Source organism: Scardinius erythrophthalmus (assembly GCF_964197995.2).
Source record: "Scardinius erythrophthalmus genome assembly, chromosome: 6".
Lineage (NCBI taxonomy): Eukaryota > Metazoa > Chordata > Actinopteri > Cypriniformes > Leuciscidae > Scardinius > Scardinius erythrophthalmus.
The window spans coordinates 3,029,442-3,051,204 of NC_138226.1; the positions used below are offsets into that span (position 1 = coordinate 3,029,442).

A 21,763-nucleotide genomic window follows, 5' to 3' on the forward strand; every position below is an offset into this window, starting at 1 on the left:
CGTTAAATAAGGTAGCCTACCCGAATAATCACTGGACACTTAAGTGCAAAAAAAAAAGCTAATAGAAAAATTAAACTCACGTTTGCATTTCTCTTTGAAACCAGATCTTCCGCCATCCTTTGCCAGTTAGCTCGCCTCACTCTCCTCAAATGATAAATGAAATCGGACACCTGCTGCTTTACTGCGGCGCTCGTTCCGCTTACGCTAAATTAAGAAGGCACATAGTCACTAACTGAATTAAGTGCTTTATTACTATAGGCTAAAACTTCAACACGATGGGGACGGTGACGGTGGTCAAGTGCTATGACCGGTAGGTGGGTTAAACACCGTGTATCACCGGTAACACCGACTATCGCAACAAGCCTAGTATGGTGGTGCCAATTTATGTAGTGCTTTAAAAACCAAGACAATGATCTTGTAATGCACTCTATACTCGACTGGCAGCCAATTTAAGGATCTCAAAAGCGGTGTAACATGATCCATTTTCTTCGCTGACTTAATCAACCTGGCTGCAGCATTTTGTATTTAGATAATCACAGAAGTACTGGAATAAAAGTTTATAATACGGATATAAAACGGATATAAACACTGTTGACTACGGTAGCGATCAAAATACAGTAAATCACCTTTTGAAAGTAACTTGGCGCTTCAAATAATGATTGTATCAATTACACCAGTAGGTGGCGACAGGTGACTGTTAAAAAATGTATTTGTCATTGAATCATTCATTCATTCATTCATTCGTTCAAAAAAACTGATTCAAGTGTGTCACTGATTCAAGTGAGATCTTTATGAGTGAGTCATTGAATCATTCATTCAACCAATTTTTTTTAAATTATTCTTTCAAGTGAATTAAATATTTTAAGATAAGACTGCAGAAATTAACATTTTGTCAGAACCTCTAGTAAATTAGTTGTCTGTTCAGTTTTGTGGGAATATAGTGATCTCTATTTGAAACAAAAAAATATATGATTTTTAGTTTATCCAGAATTGTGCTCCTAATACACTGCGTACATTTATTTTTATTTTTTTAAAGAAATTAATACTTTTATTCACCAAGGATGTATTCAGTTGATCAAAAGTGACAGTAAAGACATTTATAATGTTACAAAAGATTCTATTTAAAATAAATGCTGTTGTTTTCTTATATTCTTATATTCAGAATAAAAATAAATAAATAAATATCAAGGTTTACATAACAATATGAAGCAGTTTAACTGTTTTCAACATTAATGATTACAAGAAATGCTTCCTGAGCAGCAAATCATCATATTAGAATGATTTGTGAAGGATCATGTGACACTGAAGACTGGAGTAATGATGCTGAAAATTCAGCTTTGATCACAGGAATAAATTACACTTTACTATATATTCACATAGCAAACAGTTATTTGAAATTGTAATAATATTTCACAACTTTACTGTATTTTTAATCAAATAAATGCAGCCTTGGTGAGCAGAAGAGATTTGGAAAACATTCCAAGTTCTTCCCGACCCCAGACTTTGGAGCAGTAGAGTATGCTGTACCTGTGTGTTGGCAGGTCGTTTGGTGTGGTGTTATGGGAGCTGCTGACCGGTGAGATCCCCTATAAAGACGTGGACTCCTCCGCCATCATCTGGGGTGTGGGGAGCAACAGCCTCCATCTGCCTGTGCCGTCCACGTGTCCCGACGGATTCAAGATCCTTATGAAACAGACCTGGTGAGACTCCACATCATCTGCAGAAATATATCCCTTCATCTGTGCGGCTGCTGCATTTATAATGGAAAACTTTATGCTATTGTTTATGGAATATGAAGGGTTACACCTTTATTTGGTAACACTTTATTTTACAGTGTCCTTGTTACATATGTGACATGTACTTACCATAGTAATAACAGTAAATTATGCATAATTACATGCAATTAACCCTCAACCAAATCCTAATCCTACCCTAACCCTATAGTAAGTACATGTAATTAATTATTATTACTCAGTACTTTAATGTATAATTACATTGTAACAATGACACCTTAAAATAAAGTGTAACCCAACATTTTAAGGTGTCAGTGTTACAGTGTAATTATATATTCAAGTACTGAGTAATATTAATCAACTACATGTACTTACTATAGGGTTAGGGTAGGATTAGGGTTTGGTTGAGGGTTAGTTGCATGTAATTATGCATAATTTACTGTTATTACTATGGTAAGTACATGTAACAAGGACACTGTAAAATAAAGTGATTATTTGAGTGAAATCAATTGTTTATATTCAATGTAAGAAGAAAGATACAAGTGAAACTAGAGAAGCTGTGTAGAAAACTAGATTTAATAAATAAATGAAAAGCCTGGAAAAGTTTGAAGTAGTTGAAAACTCTTGAAGTCTGAAGTAGATTTAAAGATTTTAAGGCAAATCAGTCTGGGTGTTTGATAGATTGTTCTGGATTTGCTGTGATTGACCAATCAGAACCAAGTATTTGCGATTATTCTGTAAAACATGGTTTCATTGGTTGTTTGAGATGTTGTTGTTGGTGTTCCTGCAGGCAAGGCAAACCCAGAAACCGTCCGTCCTTCAGGCAGATCCTTCTCCATCTAGACATCGCCTCCGCTGATCTGCTCGGGACGCCACAGGAGACATACTTCAAATCTCAGGTGAGGAAATCTTAATGTCTACATGCAGAGTCACTGTGTCATCCAGAGGGATCACTCCAGTCTTCAGTAACGGAGAAGGGCAAAACAAACATGAAGCTCTTATCCAACTGTTGTTCTATGATTCAGAACTAAATGTGCAAATTGGTTGCAACGACAAACATGCAGCGTGAAAATGGTTGTGATTCATGAACGGATGACTCTCGAGTCTTTGTAATGAATCAGTCAAAAATGTCTCAGACTTGTGAGTTTCTGGTTTGATTCTGCTACTAAATGAGTTATCAAAGAACTTAATTTTATGATTCCCTTCCATACAGTAAGGGTGTACTCACACTAGGCACGGTTGCCATGAACCGGGCCCGAGAACGATTGTCCCCCCTCCCCACTCCCCCTCTGGCCTGCACTCACATAGGGTTTCAGCATCCGTGCCGGAGCACGCTTACGTCATTATGGTGCAACGGTTTCGGGATAAACAGGAAGAGCGGCGCTCTCACTGAACACCATGGAGTCCATCGCTCTGTTTACTTTGTGGATAATTTTGAGTCGTTTGGTCCACAGCCCTCTCACAGCCTGTTGTTAAACAGATCTATCGCCTTTGTGACACGAAAATTTTCACGTAATCGTGCTGCTCGTATGAGGAGGTTTGCAAGGTACCAGCTGAAGTGCAGCAAGGACTTTGCAGCTTTGATTACGGACTACAGTTCCCGACGTCACGCGTCCTGTTCCGTGCTCCAGCACGGTTAGCACTCACACTGCATGCGAACCGCGCCCGAGTCCAACTGAACCGTGCTCTGGCCCACCTCTTCCAAGCGGGCCAGGGCCGGCTAATCGAGCCGCGCCCGGGTACGGTTCGGAGCATTCACACTAGTCAAACGAACCGCGCTTTGGTGGTCAAACGCACTCGGACACGGTTCAAACTGGCTAGTGTGAGTACACCCTAAATGTGTATGTGTGTGTCTGTGACCCAATGTTATTTTACTATTATTTAAATACTGTTATAGTATTTATTGTTTTGAATCTATATTTTCTGTTTTCAATTCATTTTAGTTTAATATTATGTGCTTTTGTCATTTTTATTAGTTTCCGTTTTTAAATAATTTTATTTAGCTTTAATTTATTTCTATTTCAGTTTTAGTGTTTTTAATTCCGACTTATTTCATTTCAGTTAGTTGCCAAGTCAGAATATCTTCTTATATCTTATATCTTCTTATATCTATATATCTTATATCTAAGTTTGTCATCTAATATTTATATTTTATTTTAGCTTAATTTCAATGACTGAAAATGATTTTGAATGTTTTAGTTAACAATTACTCTGTCTGTGACAGGCGAACTGGAGAGAAGAGGTGAAGAAGCATTTCGAGAAGATCAAGAGTGAAGGAACCTGCATCCATCGCCTCGACGAGGAGCTCATCCGACGCAGAAGAGACGAGCTGCGGTGAGAGAGAACACAAACACCTCGTGCTGTTCAGAGGTGGACAGTAACAAAGTACATTTACTTGAGTGCGGTACTTAAGTGCACTTTACTTGAGTATTATTTTTTCTGGAAACTTTTTACTCACTACATTTGAAAGACAAATATCGTACTTTTTACTCCACTACATTTCTGTCAAGGTCCTTGAGTAGAGAGTAGTAACGTCAGTCAGGGGTTGCATTGTGGTTGGAAATGAAAGTCGGGTTGACATCAGAAACATGCATCAACTCGACTGATGTTGGTTTCTGACATCAACTCGATTTTCATTTTCAACCACAATACAACATCTGTCCAACGTTGGAGATTAACGTCAATCTGACCTTGGATTCTGACATCAACCTGATTTTCCGAATTTTGTCATTGTTTTGGAGCACACTAGCTTATAATAGTAAGGCTAAAATATTCATACTAAAAGCCAAAAAACATTAAATAGGGCACTGTTTGAGGGAACAGCCATTTGGGTGTCGGAAACCATTGTGGACGTTATTGAGTGACTTATTCAGTCTCACATTCAGTCCCACTACTGGAACTGTGTTCTAGAAATACATGCGATATTGATATGAGAGAAGGCATAGATTCAGAGGCATAAGGTACTGTAAGTGTTACATACAGCAATGCAACTATAATAAAACAATACATTGACATTTACTTAAGTGCTTTTAAAAACGAGTACTTCTGTACTTCTACTCAAGTAAAAATTTGTATTTACAACTTTTACTTGTAACTGAGTAATATTTGACCAGTAATATCTGTACTTTCACTAAAGTAAGGAAGTTGTGTACTTTGTCCATCTCTGATGCTGTTACTGTGTGTGTCTCTCCACCCTCACTGTCGTCTCTGTGTCTTTCAGACATGCTCTGGACATCCGAGAGCATTATGAGCGGAAACTGGAGCGGGCCAATAATCTGTACATGGAGCTCAGCGCTATCATGCTTCAGCTGGAGGTGCGAGAGAAAGAGCTGCTCAAGTGAGTCCTCAAACTTCTCTTGTTCGCTCAGAGGAAAAATCATTTCAAACAATTATTCCTCACTGTAAAAATCTGCTTCATAATGCATGAAAAATTATGATTTAAATGAATCTCTGAATTGAATCATTTTGAATTGATTCTTTGAACTAATTCGCAGTACCTCACAGTAAAAATCTGCTTCAAATCAAGGCATGTTTTCGCTAAGTGAACACGAGGAACTATCATATTTATTCATTTTCATGTACACAGTCATAAACACCAATATTTACCTTTTGACTAAAAAAACGTTAATGCCTGAAAAATGATGATTTAAATGAATCTCTGAATTGAATCATTTTGAACTAATTCGCAGTAATGAATCAAGCTCTAATGCATTTTTTTATGACTGAAGTTTAAACATCTTAAAATGTTCATGAAACAAGGATCAAGAAAAACTAATTGCCATAATCTTATAAATTAATCTGGTTATTCAATATTTTTTTTATCTAGTAATTGCTAGAATTAAAAATGCATCCAGTAAGAGATGTTAAAAATCACTGCTGATATTACTTTTAGTTCATTCATCACACTGGAAATGGAAATGGAAGGTCAGGCTGTGCACATTGCATTGTGGGATACAATACTGCACTCTGTGTGATCTGTTCTTTTTAAACAAATACAGTAGGTCAACTGAATATTGCATGCATACAGAAACTGTGCGTACTTTGCACTGTAAGCAAGCATTCTGTACACTGCAGTCGTATGATAGTATACGGTAGTTTTGTGCTCTCTCTCTCTCTCTCTCTCGCTCTCTCTCTCTCTCTCTCTCTCTCTCTCTCTCTCTCTCTCTCTCTCTCTCTCTCTCTCTCTCTCTCTCTCTCTCTCTCTCTCTCTCTCTCTCTCTCTCTCTCTCTCTCTCTCTCTCTCTCTCTCTCTCTCTCTCTCTCTCTCTCTCTCTCTCTCTCTCTCGGGTTTCTCAGTTTATTGGTATCAAATTACTCATGAGAGGCTGTAATGATTCTGAACTCTAACCCCGTATGTGCCTGAACACTGAAACTGTAATTAAATCTAATCTGCTTAAACCTCGACCCGGGTCGTGCAGTTCATGCCAGAATTTCCATGACCCACATTTCCACTGAACGAGCACACAATGATCATTCAGAGAAATCCTCTACCACAAACCTGAACGTTTGTTTGTGAGATCTGAACGTTTCCCATGTGTTCTGCAGGAGGGAGCAGGCGGTGGAGAAGCAGCACCCCGGCACGTACAAGCGCCACCTGGTCCGGCCCATTGTGCGACCCAACGCTGTCGAGAAGCTCATCAAGAAAAAGAGTAGCATGAACCATAAGCCTGGGACACAGCCGCCCAAGAGGTGACCATCCCTGAACACACACCGCCTTATGTGCTTTATATCAGATTAGCTGACCATTCCATAAAGTGGGGTTCACGACCCCTGGGGGTTCATGAGGGAACTGCAGGGGGTTCGTGAGCTGATGAAAAGCAAATAATCAATTAGAAAATTAATTTAATTATGTAAATAAAAACTTTTATTAATAATTAAATAATATAATATAATATAATGATAATACAAATAATTTAAAAAAAAATAATAATAATAATAAATAATTTAAAAAAGAAAAATTATTCATTTAAAATGAAATAAAGTTATTAAAATACATGAATTATTTATTAAAAATAATAATTTCAGTAATAATATATTTAAAAAAATAAATAATATATAAATGAAACATGTTTATGAAAAGTGAATAATTTATAAAAAATTAATTAATTAAAAAAACAATCATTAAAATATGTTTTTATAAAAAAATATAAATAGTAATCTTAAAATGAAAAGCTCATAATTAATAAAAAATATTTAATCATTGTTTTAAAAAAATGCATTATAAAAAATTAAATAGTCAAAATAAAAATTAAATAATTTAATGTCATGTGAACATTACCCAACATTAGAGAACCGTAAACATGAAAATGTGTTTAATTAAAATGAATAATAATAAAAATTGTTTCAAATTAAAGCAATTAATATAAAACACAAAGTGGTTTGACTGTCAGAAATCCCTGGATTAAGCGATATCACGTTTTACTGAAACAAGCGTGACAAAAAAACAAACATATTATACAAATGAAAGATTTTATTTGTGACACTTTTCCATGAATATGCAAACATGGTTGGATAATTTGTAGTTAAAGCCCAAATGAAGTAGTATCAGTCATGAATTCTCCATAAGCTCATTAACCTCGTGCATGTGATCTCCCGCAGACCGGATCTCCTGCGCTCCGATGGCATTCCCAGCGTCGAGCCTCTTCCCGCTCCGTCACCACTGTCAGGAAGCCCAAAAGTGTCCACCCCGCCTGGGAAGACCCGGTACCGCAGTAAACCCCGGCACCGGAGAGCAAACAGCAAAGGCAGCCACAATGATTTCCTAGGTTCGCTGAAGCCCAACAACTCAGTCCCTTCAGAAGAACAGCAACCCCTACAAGAGCAAAGCTACCATCATCATCTTCATCATCCTCCGTCCGAGGGTCCGCTCATCCCGGTCCAGAACCGTGCGATCGCAGTGGCAACGTGTGCCAATAACCTGCGCTACTTCGGCCCAGCCGCTGCTCTCCGAAGCCCACAGACCGATCATCTCCAGCGGAGGCTCTCCGGCTCTAGTCCGGATCTCATTTCCACCGCGGTTGATGCGGATTCACGGCACCGCAGATCCTCCATCCCTCCGTTCATGGGCTCCGGTCCCGAGCCGCTTTGCCCCTGCTGTCAGGCTCACCCGTTCCCCGGCTGCACTCACTGCCAGGAGACGCCGTCCGCTCCCAGTCACCCACAACTCCCACATTACTCTCTGCTGAGCACCAGTGAGGGGACGCCACACGCTAACAAGAACACGCTGGAGGGAGAAGCTCAGGGAACGGGAGAGAAGCCGGAGCAGGGAAGCTCACTGCACACGCTCAGACCTCTCAGAAAGGTACGTGACATTTACACCATTTTACAGAGTGTTTGTCCTATCCAGCCGCGACACGCGGCGATTCTATTTCAGAAACAGTTTCTATTTTTCTGCTGTGTCGCGCTAGAACAACAAACACAAAGTGTGCCGATGATAATCTCAGGTGCTGTTTATGAGCTTTATTTAATGTTAAAAGCGTGTCATGTGACTCTGAATATCATTTAGTGCTCCAGCTTTGTAGCTGTAAAAGCAACAATGAATAATTCACCTCAGATCTTGAAATTAAACACATGGAAACAAGAACATTCTTGACAAAGATTGTTTTAGTAACTCAGTGGCCTATGTATTTTTAATAATGTTTAAATTGTGTAATATTTGTGAATTTGATTATGTAGCTACTTATCCATTTTCTTGCGAGTGCCATCAAGATTACTCTCTGGTGCTGTGAGACTCCGCCCACACACTGTTCTGAGTGACTGACTCCGCCCACACGCTGTTCTGAGTGACTGACTCCGCCCACACGCTGTTCTGAGTGACTGACTCCGCCCACACGCTGTTCTGAGTGACTGACTCCGCCCACACGCTTTTCTGAGTGACTGACTCCGCCCACACGCTGTTCTGAGTGACTGACTCCGCCCACACGCTGTTCTGAGTGACTGACTCCGCCCACACACTGTTCTGATTGACTGACTCCGCCCACACACTGTTCTGAGTGATTGGCTGTAGGTTTTGATTGATTTTGACGCATCTCGCAGTCGCGTCTAGTGTGGACAGACAAATTATTTGTCGCTGGAATCTTATCGCATCGCGTCTGGGGTTAGGGCCTGTTTACACCTGGTCACTTCATGTGTTTTTACTAATCCGATAGCTCTCTGATTTATCAAAACGATTCCTTTCCTAAAAGAATCCTGAAAACAACGAATGGTTACCATAAAAATATGAAGCAGCACAACTGTTTTCAACACTGATGATAATCGGATGTTTCTTGAGCAACAAATCATCATTTTAGAATGATGAAGGAAAAGACTCAAGACTCAAGACTGGAGTAATGAAGCTGAAAATTCAGCTTAAATCACAGAAATAAATTACACTTTAACATATATTCACACAGAAAACTGGAATAATAAATTGTAATAATATTTCACTATTTGTACTGTATATTTGACTGAATAAATGCAGCCTTGGTGAGCAGAAGAGACTTTCAAAAACATTTAAAAATCTTAATTATTCCAAACTTTTGACTGGTAGTGTAAATCATGTACGTTAGTTCTTAAATTGATTTCTTAAAATCTTAAGATCTTTATTTAAATAATTCTAAAATGCTAATTTGCTAACATTTCTGATTATTATCAATGTTAAAAACAGTTGTGCTGCGTCATATTTTTGTGGAAAAAATATTTTTATTCAATATAATCAGACAGATATGATAGGGATGTGCAACTGTACTACATCTGGTCGTGTGTGTGTGTGTGTCTATTCGTGCTGGATTTAACACCTGATCTTCTGCATGTGTCCGTCAGGCGGGAGACGAGTCGTCTGAGGAAGAGGAGGGAGAGGTTGACAGCGAGGTGGATTTTCCACGCAGACAACGGTGAGTCTGCTCTGATGATCAATAATTAATATTCATGCTTCTCCAGAAGAGCGAATCTTTAAATCTGTGTGTTTCTGTAGCCATTAGCCTGTAGAATGTCAGGATTCATCAAGTTTATGTGTCACGTAAGGCAAGAAACATTGTTTTTTCTTGCACTGGTGAATTCTGAGATTTTGGGCCTATAAGCTTTTCATAACATGCCGTTTCAAACTAGTGGAACGGAAACATCCGAAATACACTTTTAATTTTGTATTTTATTAAACATTAGATATTTGCATCTGTAGACTTCAATTATAATCCATATCTTTAAAGCTGGTGAGTTTTAGTCAGAAATTTAATTCATTCATTCTTTATTTAATCAGGTTATAATCTCTTTTACGAGAGTGACCTGGCCAAGCTAATAACATAAACATACAAATACACATCAAAACAGAACAACACAATCAAGGATCACAACAGCAGTTTACCAAAAGATAAAACACACAATCTGTTATAAGTAACTTAAACTCGTTAAACATAGTCAGCTTTAAGATGTTTGAACAATAAGAACAATACCAATAAATAAATAAATAAAACAATACCAATTCGAGTATACAAAGATGGCAACTCAACTTCATCATATAAAGTGCAATGATGTGCTTGATAACTATAACCGGTGATGAAACGTAAATCTCCTCTTCAGCAGCTTTACATACATTTACATTTAGTCATTGTGTCCAAAGCGACTTACAAATGAGGACTAAAGTGAGCGATGCAAAAACAACACAAGAAGGGCTCAAAATACAAAGTTCAGGCGTTGCTTTGAGTCGTATAAGACCGACAAAGGAGGATTAAAGGAAAAGGAAATAATTTTTTCTTTCCTTTTCATACAAACATACAAAGAATGAATCTTAATCCCACACTTTATTTCGATAGTCCACTTTAGACATTCTACTGTCTAGAAGTAACTTTGCAACTACATCTCAACTAACTCTCATTAGAGTATTAGTAGAGTGTGCTTAATATCTGCTAACATTTTATTCTGATGATCCTCTAACAGACATACTATATTCTACATACATATTATACTGACTATAAATAACTTGGAAACTACAAGTCAACTTATTCTCCTAACCATTGGCGCCGTTAGCCTCGTGGGCAAGTGCGCTGACATGTAGCGCCGCTGCGCTTCGGGCGACCCGAGTTCGAGTCCCCCCCCCCCCCCCCCCCTCTCTCTCTCTCTCCCACCTCACTTCCTGTCTAGCTACTGTCCTATCCTAATAAAAGACAAGAATGCCACAAAAAAAAAACTTATTCCCCTAACCATAACCTAAAACTCTACTAATACTCTAATGAGAGTTAGTTGACATGTAGTTGTCTGTAGTAGAATGTCTAAAGTGGACTATCGAAATAAAGTGTAACCAAATGTTGTCTCCTTCCAGGCCTCATCGCTGTATGAGCAGCTTCAAGTCGTACTCCACCTTCAGCTCGGAGAACCTGTCGGTGTCTGACGGAGAGGAGGGCAACACCAGTGACCATTCTCACAGCGGCCCGCTGGATCCGCTCAGCGCCAGTCAAGAGGAGCATCTGGACGAGCTGCTGTCACACACTCCCGAGATCCCCATCGACATCTCCACGCAGTCCGACGGCCTGTCGGATAAAGAGTGCGCCGTGCGCCGGGTCAAGACTCAGATCTCTCTGGGAAAACTGTGTGCGGATGAGCACAGCTACGAGGTAAACTCGTCTACGTCAATCCAGCAGTTCGTTAAATATCAGGGAACTGCTGCTAGGCTAATCATTCATTCAGAAAAATGTCAAATTGGAAACCAAATGTCAAATTTGAAAACTTAAAAGCACTTACTAAAAAGATTTTTTATTTAAAATTAAACAATCCGAATAAAACAATTGCTAAAAATATGAAATGTTTGAAATAAATGAATTAAAATATATACATTTTAAAAATACAAACAATTAAAATAAGACAATTACTGAAAAATATGCAACATTGGAAATAATTAAAATAAAAAGAATGTTTAAGTAAATGCAAAAAAAAAGAAAAAAAAACGTATTTATAATTATAATATTTTAAATACAATAAAACAAATAAATTTTTAATAAAACAAAATAAAATGCTTACTAAAAATATATTTTATTAGAAAAAATGTCAATAAACGCAGAATTTTAAAATAAAAACAATCAAAATAAAACTAAAATAGATATATATTATTTAAAATAAATTGTTATTAGAATAAATACATAATTTAAAATAAAAACAAACAAAATTAAACATTAAAAAGATGTTATGTATTAGGGCTGTCAAAAGATTAATCGCGATTAATCGCATCCAAAATAAAAGTTTGTGTTTACATAATATATGTGTGTGTACTGTGTATAATTATTTTGTATATATAAATACACACACATGCATGTATATATTTAAGAAATATTTGCATAAATATACTGTATATATATTTATATAGTTTATATTATATATAAATACAATTTTTTTTATTTATAAATAACAACTATTTCTTAAATATATACATGCATGTGTGTGTATTTTTATATACAAATTTAATTATACACAGTACACACACATATATTATTAAAAACAAACTTTTATTTTGGATGCGATTAATCGCGATTAATCTTTTGACAGCCCTAATATGTATGTATATATATGTGTGTGTGTGTGTGTATATATATATATATATATATATATATATATATATATATATATATATATATATATATATATATATATATATATATATATATATATATATATATATATGTATATATATAAAATAATTAAATTGACATTAGAATAAATACATAAATAAAAACAATCAACATAAAACTATTACTAAAAATGTGAAAAAGTCAAATAAATAATTTTGAAATTAAAAACAATCGAAATAAACTTAAATTTTTTTTTGTTTACCTGCATATCATGTGACCATTAAAGGTATAGCGGAGGATCTTTCCGAATTTTAGATAAGAACCGCCCTCTCCACTTTTTGAAAAAATGCACATGCGCAACACTCTACCTGCTCCCGAGAGGGAACGCCTATTAAACGTGTGCGAGGTTCTCCTCGTGCACGCTCTGTTTACAAGTTGCTGTCGGCATCGCTCATACAAGATTACTTTCCAAAAGAAGATTTGCACTTTTTCTCCAAATAGCATGCCAAACTTTACCTGTCGAGTAGAAACTTCGCGACTGAGGCATCAGTGGGAAGCCCAACCTGTGTTTTCAGCGCACGCCATCGTGTGAAACAATCTCCCCAAAACACTCTGATCTTGTTTCTCTCTTCTGAGGCCTTTCTCTTCTTCTCATACAGTTCGTACAAACTTTTTCTCTTGCGACTCTCAGACATTTTCAAAGGACCCGGTGAAACGGCGAGCTTCAATGAATGGCTGAACTCTAGCTCACCACACATAAACACCTGAAAGTGCGCATGCGCAGAAAGCGAAAACTAAGGGACGAGCATGTAGGACGGCCTTACGTAAACATATCACCAGAATGATTGACACTTAGGTGGACCAATAGTTTACACTACCCACCCGGAAAAAGAAAATCCTCCGCTATACCTTTAACCATTATTAGAGAACTGTGAACATCCAAATGAGTAGTTAGATTATTAAAATATTAACTAAAATATTAATATTAACCTAAATATTTTAGTTCAAAAGATGTTCAAAGATGCTCCGCTGACAAAAAAGTTCCCTGGTTTAAATGAACCAACTCAAACAAACAATCTTTGCTAATCTAATCTAAAATTACAATTTCATAATTGGAAAATTTCCAGAGGACAATACTCTGAAGAATAATTCTTAGTGTTTGAATCCCTTACTATAAAACTGGAGTAAATGTGAACTGTTTCTTGATCTCTTCGTTCAGAATCCGCTGCATTTCGGTGATTCCGACTGTGATACTTCGGATGCTGAATGTTCCGACGCCACCATCAGGAACAAGCCACCCTGCGCTCCCTCTTCCTGGTGAACCCTCGGAGGAAACCACGGCAATAATCCACGCCTGCTGTAAACAGCCATGACCCTTAGCCCATTCATCCAGCCCTTCCCATAATCCACCACTCTCTCTCTGAGCATCTCAGGCAGATTCCTCTGAAGTGATAATGTAGCTAGAGTAACACGCGTCATTTATTTTATTACGAGCTGGAGGAAATGCAAAACAAAATCAGGAAGTGGAATTCCAATATCAAAAAAACAACAAAAAAGAGCATAAATTCAGAGTATTAGCGCTGGAGTGTTCAAAACAAAACAAGGCACCTCAATACCAGGTTAGCTAGTTAGTTAGTTAGTTAGTTAGCTAGTTTAAGATGATTGTGGTCTGCAAGAATGTGTGTATATATGTCCGTAGGTACGTGAACGAAAGTGTTAAGTGTGTAGCTTGAGGATCCATTCCATGACGGGACCACAGATTCATGGGACGTCAAAAAATGAGACGCGTCCCTCTGGGAACCTGCTACTTCCTGAGTTTACAATAGTGACGCCCTTCAGGGTAACTTTAATTTGAGCACCAGCAGGAACAATGTCTTTTTTTTGTTTATTTTGCCCTTTTGACTTCCAAGATCTATGGATGAATCCCAGCATGCCTGCTTGGTCGGCATTTGATCAGCCAATCAGACGACTGCTTCTGCTGCTCGCCTCTACGGACAAAACGGAAGTAAAAAAAAACAACTGCTCAACTGGAACAACGTCTTTAATGATCAAATCAGTGTTTAAAGGAACCCGGAGCAGCTTTTTCCTCATCTCAGGACTGTGTTTGAAGAGGCGCTGTGGACGGCCAGGTGAGAGCAGGACGCCTGCCGTGTGCGAAAGTGTGACTTCATCCCTAAAGAGTTTCTTTTTTTCCGTCATCTTTAACTTTGACGTGAAAACCAACGATGTTGATGTTCTGGAGATGCAGTGTCCCTTTAGATCAAGTTAAAGGGATCTTTTACACCCCAAAAATAACACTATAATTCATGTCATTTCAAACCTGTTTGACTCTTGTTCTTTCACACAAGTTTCACACACTCTTGAAATTAATAGTTATTTTTTTGGCATTGATGGTTCCATTAACAGCCTTTGGAGCCTTTCCGTTCCACTAAAGGTTCTTTATTGTGAAAAATGGTTCTTCACACTAAGAAAGAAAAAAAAAAAAGTCTTTTCAAGGGCCCCTATTATGCTAATGTCTCCTGTTTACATTCATCCTTGATCAAAAAACACTAGTTTCCTCATTTCTTGAAGAGTCTGAAAACGGTTAGTTTGAAGATTTGGTCTCTCTCCTCCTTTCCGAGAGCTACTCTGCTCTGATTGGTCAGATGACCCAGTCTGTTGTGATTGGTCGAAAACAGAAAACTTAATTTCAGCTCCGGATCTTCTTCAGCGCTTGATACACAGTGATACGAACCGTAATGATGGTGTCGGTTTTTCCGTCAAAGTGTGAAAAGAGCGTCTTCTTGACATGAGCAACACGAACCGAGCTCTTCCCGTCTCAGATACAGCTACAGCGTTCGAGGTGCAAAGTAGACGTCGTTCGCGGGCAGCCAATGGAGACCATAGACGGGCATTATGCAAATGTGTTACACCGTGTCCTAACCAGACGCGATAAGATTCCAGCGACAAATAATGTGTCTGTCCACACTAGACGCGACGCGACTGCGAGATGCGTCAAAATCAATAAAAACCCACAGCCAATCAGAACAGCGTGTGGGTGGAGTCAGCCAATCAGAACAACGTGTGGGCGGAGTCTCACGGCACCAGAGAGTAATCTTGACGGCACTCGCAAGAAAATGGATAAGTAGCTACATAATAAAATTCGCAAATATTACACCATTTAAACATTATTAAAACACATAGGCTACTGAGTTACTAAAACAATCTTTGTCAAAGAATACACTTGTTTGTTCACAGTTTGAACGTTCTTGTTTCCATGTGTTTAATTTCCAGATCTGAGGTGAATTACCCATTGTTGCTTTTACAGCTACAAAGCTGGGGCACTAAATGATATTCAAAGTCACATTACACACTTTTAACATTAAATAAAGCACATAAACAGCACCTGAGATTATCATCGCCACACTTTGTGTTTGTTGTTCCAGCGCGACACCGCAGAAAAATAGAAACAGTTTCTAAAATAGAATCGCCGCGTGTCGCCGTCGCGGCTGGATAGGACAAACACTCTGATTAACATGGGAAATGACCTTTTATCGCACGTCGAGTCACGTGTAGTTAGGACACGGTGTTAGCATCATGTGGGTTTGTAACAGGAAGTGAGACTGGAATTACTGACGACTCATTTCAGCAGAATCGGTCGATTCTTTCTTTTAGGACACAGCAACTTTATTTATCTGTACTTTGATCTTCAAAACTTTGCAGACCTTTTACATTCACAAACATCTATATTACACACTTCATGAAGGATAATATTCAAGCAAGCATAATAGGGGCACTTTAAGAATTACTCACTGAAAGATTCTTTGGGGAACCAAAAACCCTTTTAGAACCTTTATTATTAAGAGTGTAAAGTTTGTTGCAAGAACATCATCATACAGGTTTGTGACAACATAAGGGTGAATAAATGATGACAGAATTATAATGTTTGGTTGAAAGATCCCTCTATAGCGTCTTTAATAATGTGTATGGTGTGTTTGTGTGTGTGTAGTGTGCCGTTGATGGAGATCAGTGTGTGTCAGCAATAACGTCTCAGGCCGGAGAGGATGGTTGGCTCAGGATGTCTGTCTAGCGGGCTCTGGACAGATCGACAGTAGCGAGGCGACGTGGAAATAAACTGCTTTGTAAAAGACCTCTATTTTTTCAGATATGAGTTCATTATTTTTACACCGTGAGTTTTTTTCAGTAAAAAAAAACTAAAAAAGGAAAAGGAAAGGAAGAAGAAATGGGAAATCCCCGTGCTTTTTGCTGGTTTAATGCTCAGGTTCAATGCTTTCTAGTGCTAATGAGTCTCCTCTAGGGAAAGCGGTTCGTCTGTCGCGCTCGTGTTCGGACACAACGTTTGCAAATGACCACTGCATTCATATCCAATCATTCTTCTGAACAACACTGGATCAAACCGCAGTGTGAACGTGATGGTCCTCGCAAATCTCTTATTTTTCATTCCCCTTATGAAAGGGGACACTGCATCTTCCGGCATGTCTAGATATTATTATTGTTGCATTCATATTTACCCTGTGTTTAGATATAGACGTTATAGCACTAGTTAAAAAGCCTCGTTCATCATCGGTAAATGCAGCCGGATCCTCCAGATGTGTTGCTGAACTGCACACGGCATGTCAAATAAACTGTGAATGGTATTATTATTTTCCCTTTTTATCATCATCTACTTGCAGCTTACTAAAAAGAGCCTCGCAAGATGTGATTCGATAATAAAACTACAGTATCGTCGAGTAAGAACAAAGCAAAGGCCACTGGAAACAAACTTCAGGTCAACATGAAATCAAAATTTTGCTTTCGTGCGCAGCATTTCTGTTTAAATTCCTTATTTTTAACCCATTCAGGCTCATAATGTCCATCATTCGGTCAATTCCTGAAGGGGAAAATCAGGTCCTGTCCCTTTCTCTCTTAATATCAATAATATTAGCAGTAAATTGGGTTGTGAACTGTGTTTCATGTTGACTTTAAACTCTGGGCCAATTTCCCAATGTCATTGGGTGGAAAATATCAGCCATTATTACTGTACTTATTTTGTTTTTTTTGGTCATTTCTGTTCAGTTTGATGGTAATGTGCTAAAAACGCAAGATTTCTTTAGACGAAGTGAATTTTTTTTTGTTTTTTAACATGGTCTGATCGTAATGAAGGCGAACCGAACACACGCACCGACCTCATTGTTTCCGTTTGCGTGTTGCTCTAAAGATCAGGCCTGCGGTTTTAGTCAGCGATGTATGAAGTATATGATGATTTATGAAGTCTTTCCGGCCATAGCGCCATCACAAATCCTGTAAAATATGATTTTAATTTAATTTAATTTAAAAAATGTCTGTCTTTTTATTTGTAGCTGGTCTACATGATCATTTAACTTAATTTATTTTGATGCGCTTAGTAAGATTTCTGTTAATTTTTGTGTTTTTCGTCTCATCTTCCTGTCTTCTGAAGTATTACTGACGAGGTAAGATGACATCTTAAAGACATGAACATTTGGTTATTATTTTCTCCACCTGTATGCTGTTATTATTTTTATATGGAAAATGGGGGAGGGGTGATATCTGTGCATTTATTACATCTAGACACTTCAAATTTCATTCTCATAGACCATTGTTTATGGCAAGAGATTATTGGCTCACGTTTAATCATTGTATTAAAATGACATAATACATTAAATTAATAAAAATTACGTTTTCTGGTTGTAAAGATAATTTCGGCGTCATACAGTTCAGTTCGGCTGTCTAAACTGTACGTTTCTCTATTCTAAATCCATCTCTGTCTTATTCACATTAACCATATGTGACCCTGGACCACAAAACCAGTCACATGGGTCAAATTTAGATTTATCATCTGAACACTGAATAAATAAGCTTTCCATTGATGTGTGGTTTGTTAGGATAGGACAATATTTGGTCGAGATACAACTATTGAAAATCTGGAATCTGAGGGTGCAAAAAAATCGAAACATTGAGAAAATCTCCTTTAAAGTTGTTCATTTATGTTGGCGATTGTGCTGCATTCACTCACAAAAATGAGTGCTTTATATAATTACAGTAGGAAATTTACTAAATATCTTCATGGAACATGATCTTTACTTAATATCCTAATGATTTTTGGCATAAAAGAAAAATGGATAATTTTGACCCATACAATGTATTGTTGGCTATTGCCACAGATAAACCCGTGCGACTCGAGACTGGTGACGTGGTCCAGAGTCACATTTTTAATTGCTTTGTCCACAACTACATATGCAGGTATTTAAAACATGAAGTATTTTTTGTGCAGAATGTCTTCAGCTCTGGGCTCATTTTCCTCCTGTTAGTTTCTTACTCATGTCTCACCCTTTTCCTTCCTTATCTTGAATGGTGTTATGATCGACCAATCCCGACGTTTTCCTGTAAAGCCTGTGTACAGTGTGACAGGAGTGACGTGTAAACTCAAGGCAGAGCGACTGCATGGAATAAACACTGATGTACTGTACTAAACTCTCCGTGTTCTCCTCATTCTGTGTGCACATCATCTTTAACGTTTCCTTTAACTCATACTCGTGTCGTGTTGCATGTCCTTCACAGCCGTAAATAAGGCCTAGTATTTCACTTACAGAACTGAGTTTAAGGGCCAGATAACTTATCATTTAAAACAGAGTTGACTGTTCAAAGTTCACAAGTTTTATTGCATTTGCTAATTAAATAGATCATTAGATCTCTGGAGTATTACTGTACAACCAGTGAGAAAAACATCTAGGTTGCATTTCCCTAATTCACTTAATTGCATGAACTATTAACAAATGTTTAGCTTTTTTTATATAATGCAAATTATTATAACCCTCTGGACCACCAGTGACCAAAGCCTTGAAATGTTAAAAAAAAATATATATATATTTCAGGAAAAACCTGAAATGGAAACCTGAAACCTTTTTTGTTCAATAATATTTTTTGATTATTTAGAATTTTGAGGTGATTTTATGCAATATTTATATATATAAAAAAATCCATTAGAATTAATACATTTCAAAAAATGTCAATAAATGCAATATGTCACATTAAAATAGAGTGAAGGTAGTAAGAATATTTCCATCCGGAGGCGTTAAAAAATAAAAACTCGTGTAATGTCGTGTGACCGCCTGTAAATCTCCCTGTATAAATATATAGAGAGGCTTTTTGGATTCCCTTTATTTTTTTAGACATAATTTCTTCGTTTTTTTAGGTTTTGCATTTAGATTTATATTTAGACATTCCAAAAGACAGTTTTTGTCAAGGTTTAGCTATTTTTTTGTTAGATAAGTATCAGGTTTTGCATTATGATTACAATCAAACATTACATTTAGTTAGAAAGGGAACACATGGACAGCATTTTTGTTAATCAGTATTTGATTATTAAAAAATCTAACAAAATAAGGAATGGACAGGGATAATTCTTCATTGCAGCGCTCTTTATTCTGCACAGTGACTGAGTTTCAGTTTGTACCACCAAAAGATTCTCTGAAATTATTTCCCATTCATTTCCTGTGTCGGTCACTTTTGACCACGAAGAAGCCACGGGTGACTCTTTTTTAACCATATATTCGAATCATGTCCATGATTTTCTGTGTGTGTGTGTGTGTGTGTGTTCACAAAGCTAATGTGACAAAAGTCTCCAAGTGTCAATCCTTTCTGATGAAGCAAAACTATTTTTTAAATAAATGTAATATTAAATAATTTCGACCGAAGAGGCCCAGAGGGTTAAAAAGCAAGTTTTTTTTTTCCTCTCTCATTTTTTACAGTCTTTACAGTTTTTTTTATTTTTCTCAATGCCATGAGAACAATATTACATATTCACATTATCACATTAACATTGCCAGGAAATGAAATAAAAAACGAAATAAAAAAAATTAATAAAAAGTAAAAATACAAAATATTACATAAAATCCAGTGCTTTTAAAGCATTACATGTTTTCAGTTTTTGTTTGTTTTTAGTTTGATCCAAAATATTTAGATATAATTTAAAGTCATTTTAAAAATGTGGTTTCCATTAAGCCCATTTCTTTTATGTATATGGTATTTTTCCTAATAAAAGAAATAACAATATGTTGTTCTTTACATTCCAAATTGCCATTCTGGGTATAACAAAAGCACACAAAATACACACATATCATGCACAGGTTTCTAAATCTTTGAGTAAATACAGTGAAAAAACAGATGCACAATAGTTTATTTTTTCTTCACAGTTTTCACAGGTACATGAAATATCAAGCTTAAATCGGCTAAAAAGCAAGCACAAAACTTTTTTATATAACATCCCATGACGTCTCATGTCGGTTAGGGTTATTGCAACACATCTGCACTGCAGCATCATTAATCTTGCAGATCTCAGTTGCTCTACAAGGAAATCGTGCAGTTCGACGCGTCGCATTCGCAGTGTGCCAAACCCACCGTGCAACTGTTGTGGAGAGACGTCAGCGCGCGTCAGGGGCGTCCTTGCGTCTGTTTACCGGAAGGTCAATCTGCGCAGGAGACCCGACGGAGACGAGCTTCTCCGAACCACTGATTTACAGAGATCTACTGTTATCCCGCAGAAGCGTGTTTAGCGGAGACTTCGACTCGACTCGACGCGACGCGAGCAGAATGAGTTCCGCGGGGCTGGAGAAGCTGCGGATGACCGGCGCGGGGCGAGCGATCGCCGCACTGACCAGCGGAGGAGACGCGCAAGGTGACGCAGGGCCACAGATACACACACATCACACATTTACACTAGTGAAAGAGTAACACACTCTCTGAGTTATATAGGCAAGCGTGTTTGTTCATGTGACAGCAAAGAGCAAAAGACAGTATAGTGAGATTAAATGTCCTGCACTGTCTCCTGGGCAGATCTAGACTTCATATCAGCTGTTTTTGAGTTTAACATGCATTGAATGTTTATGCTGAAGCTCCACTGGTTGTCGTAATTATTCTAGAAGTTCTATATAAATCTGGGTAACAATCTACATGTACTTACCATAGTAATAGTATATATTGCATAATTACATGCAACTAACCCTCAACCAAACCCTAATCCTACCCTAACCCTATAGTAAGTACATGTAGTTGCTCAATATTACTCACTACTTAAATATATAATTACACTGTAACAATGACACCTTAAAATAAAGTGTAACTTAAATCTGTGATCATAGGTTGTAATTTGCGGGTGGGACATGTCCCCACCACTTTTTAAAACATCTTGTGGCACGAATGTACCAATTCTACAAATAAATAAGAGATCTCCAGTTAACTGTCAGAGCATTCATTTCATGTATCCACCATGTAGCGTAGGCTACTATTTAAATCGATTGCTGGACATCGTAATGTTATTGTACATATGATTTAGCATTGTATTAGCAATAATCATGATTAGTTGCATCTATTATAAAAGTTTGTGTCTAACATAAAAATGTGTGTATATAATATGTGTCTAAATGTTAAATATACACACACACACACACACACACACATATATATTAGATAAAAAAACAAACGTTATCGTGATTAATCAAC

At 37.4% G+C, this 21,763-nt stretch overlaps 2 protein-coding genes across 5 annotated transcripts in view; both read left to right on the plus strand.

Moving 5' to 3' along the window:
- Nucleotides 1–16,449, plus strand: part of map3k13 (mitogen-activated protein kinase kinase kinase 13) — a 79,024-nt gene extending 62,575 nt beyond the window's left edge. For 2 of the 3 annotated variants that reach the window (XM_081368260.1, XM_081368259.1), the window contains 9 exons: nucleotides 1,542–1,700; nucleotides 2,524–2,632; nucleotides 3,958–4,067; nucleotides 4,954–5,070; nucleotides 6,279–6,422; nucleotides 7,332–8,034; nucleotides 9,534–9,604; nucleotides 11,026–11,317; nucleotides 13,485–16,449. In XM_081368260.1, coding sequence (XP_081224386.1) covers nucleotides 1,542–1,700; nucleotides 2,524–2,632; nucleotides 3,958–4,067; nucleotides 4,954–5,070; nucleotides 6,279–6,422; nucleotides 7,332–8,034; nucleotides 9,534–9,604; nucleotides 11,026–11,317; nucleotides 13,485–13,586 — 1,807 coding nt within the window. In that variant the 3' untranslated portion in view covers nucleotides 13,587–16,449. The remainder of the gene's footprint in view (nucleotides 1–1,541; nucleotides 1,701–2,523; nucleotides 2,633–3,957; nucleotides 4,068–4,953; nucleotides 5,071–6,278; nucleotides 6,423–7,331; nucleotides 8,035–9,533; nucleotides 9,605–11,025; nucleotides 11,318–13,484) is intronic. The other variant, XR_014030327.1, reaches the window with a different exon arrangement.
- Nucleotides 16,450–20,677: 4,228 nt separating this feature from the next.
- pfkla (phosphofructokinase, liver a) overlaps nucleotides 20,678–21,763 on the plus strand; it is a 33,452-nt gene continuing 32,366 nt past the window's right edge. The window contains exon 1 of one of the 2 annotated variants that reach the window (XM_081367932.1): nucleotides 20,678–20,939. In XM_081367932.1, coding sequence (XP_081224058.1) covers nucleotides 20,855–20,939 — 85 coding nt within the window. In that variant the 5' untranslated portion in view covers nucleotides 20,678–20,854. The remainder of the gene's footprint in view (nucleotides 20,940–21,763) is intronic. The other variant, XM_081367931.1, reaches the window with a different exon arrangement.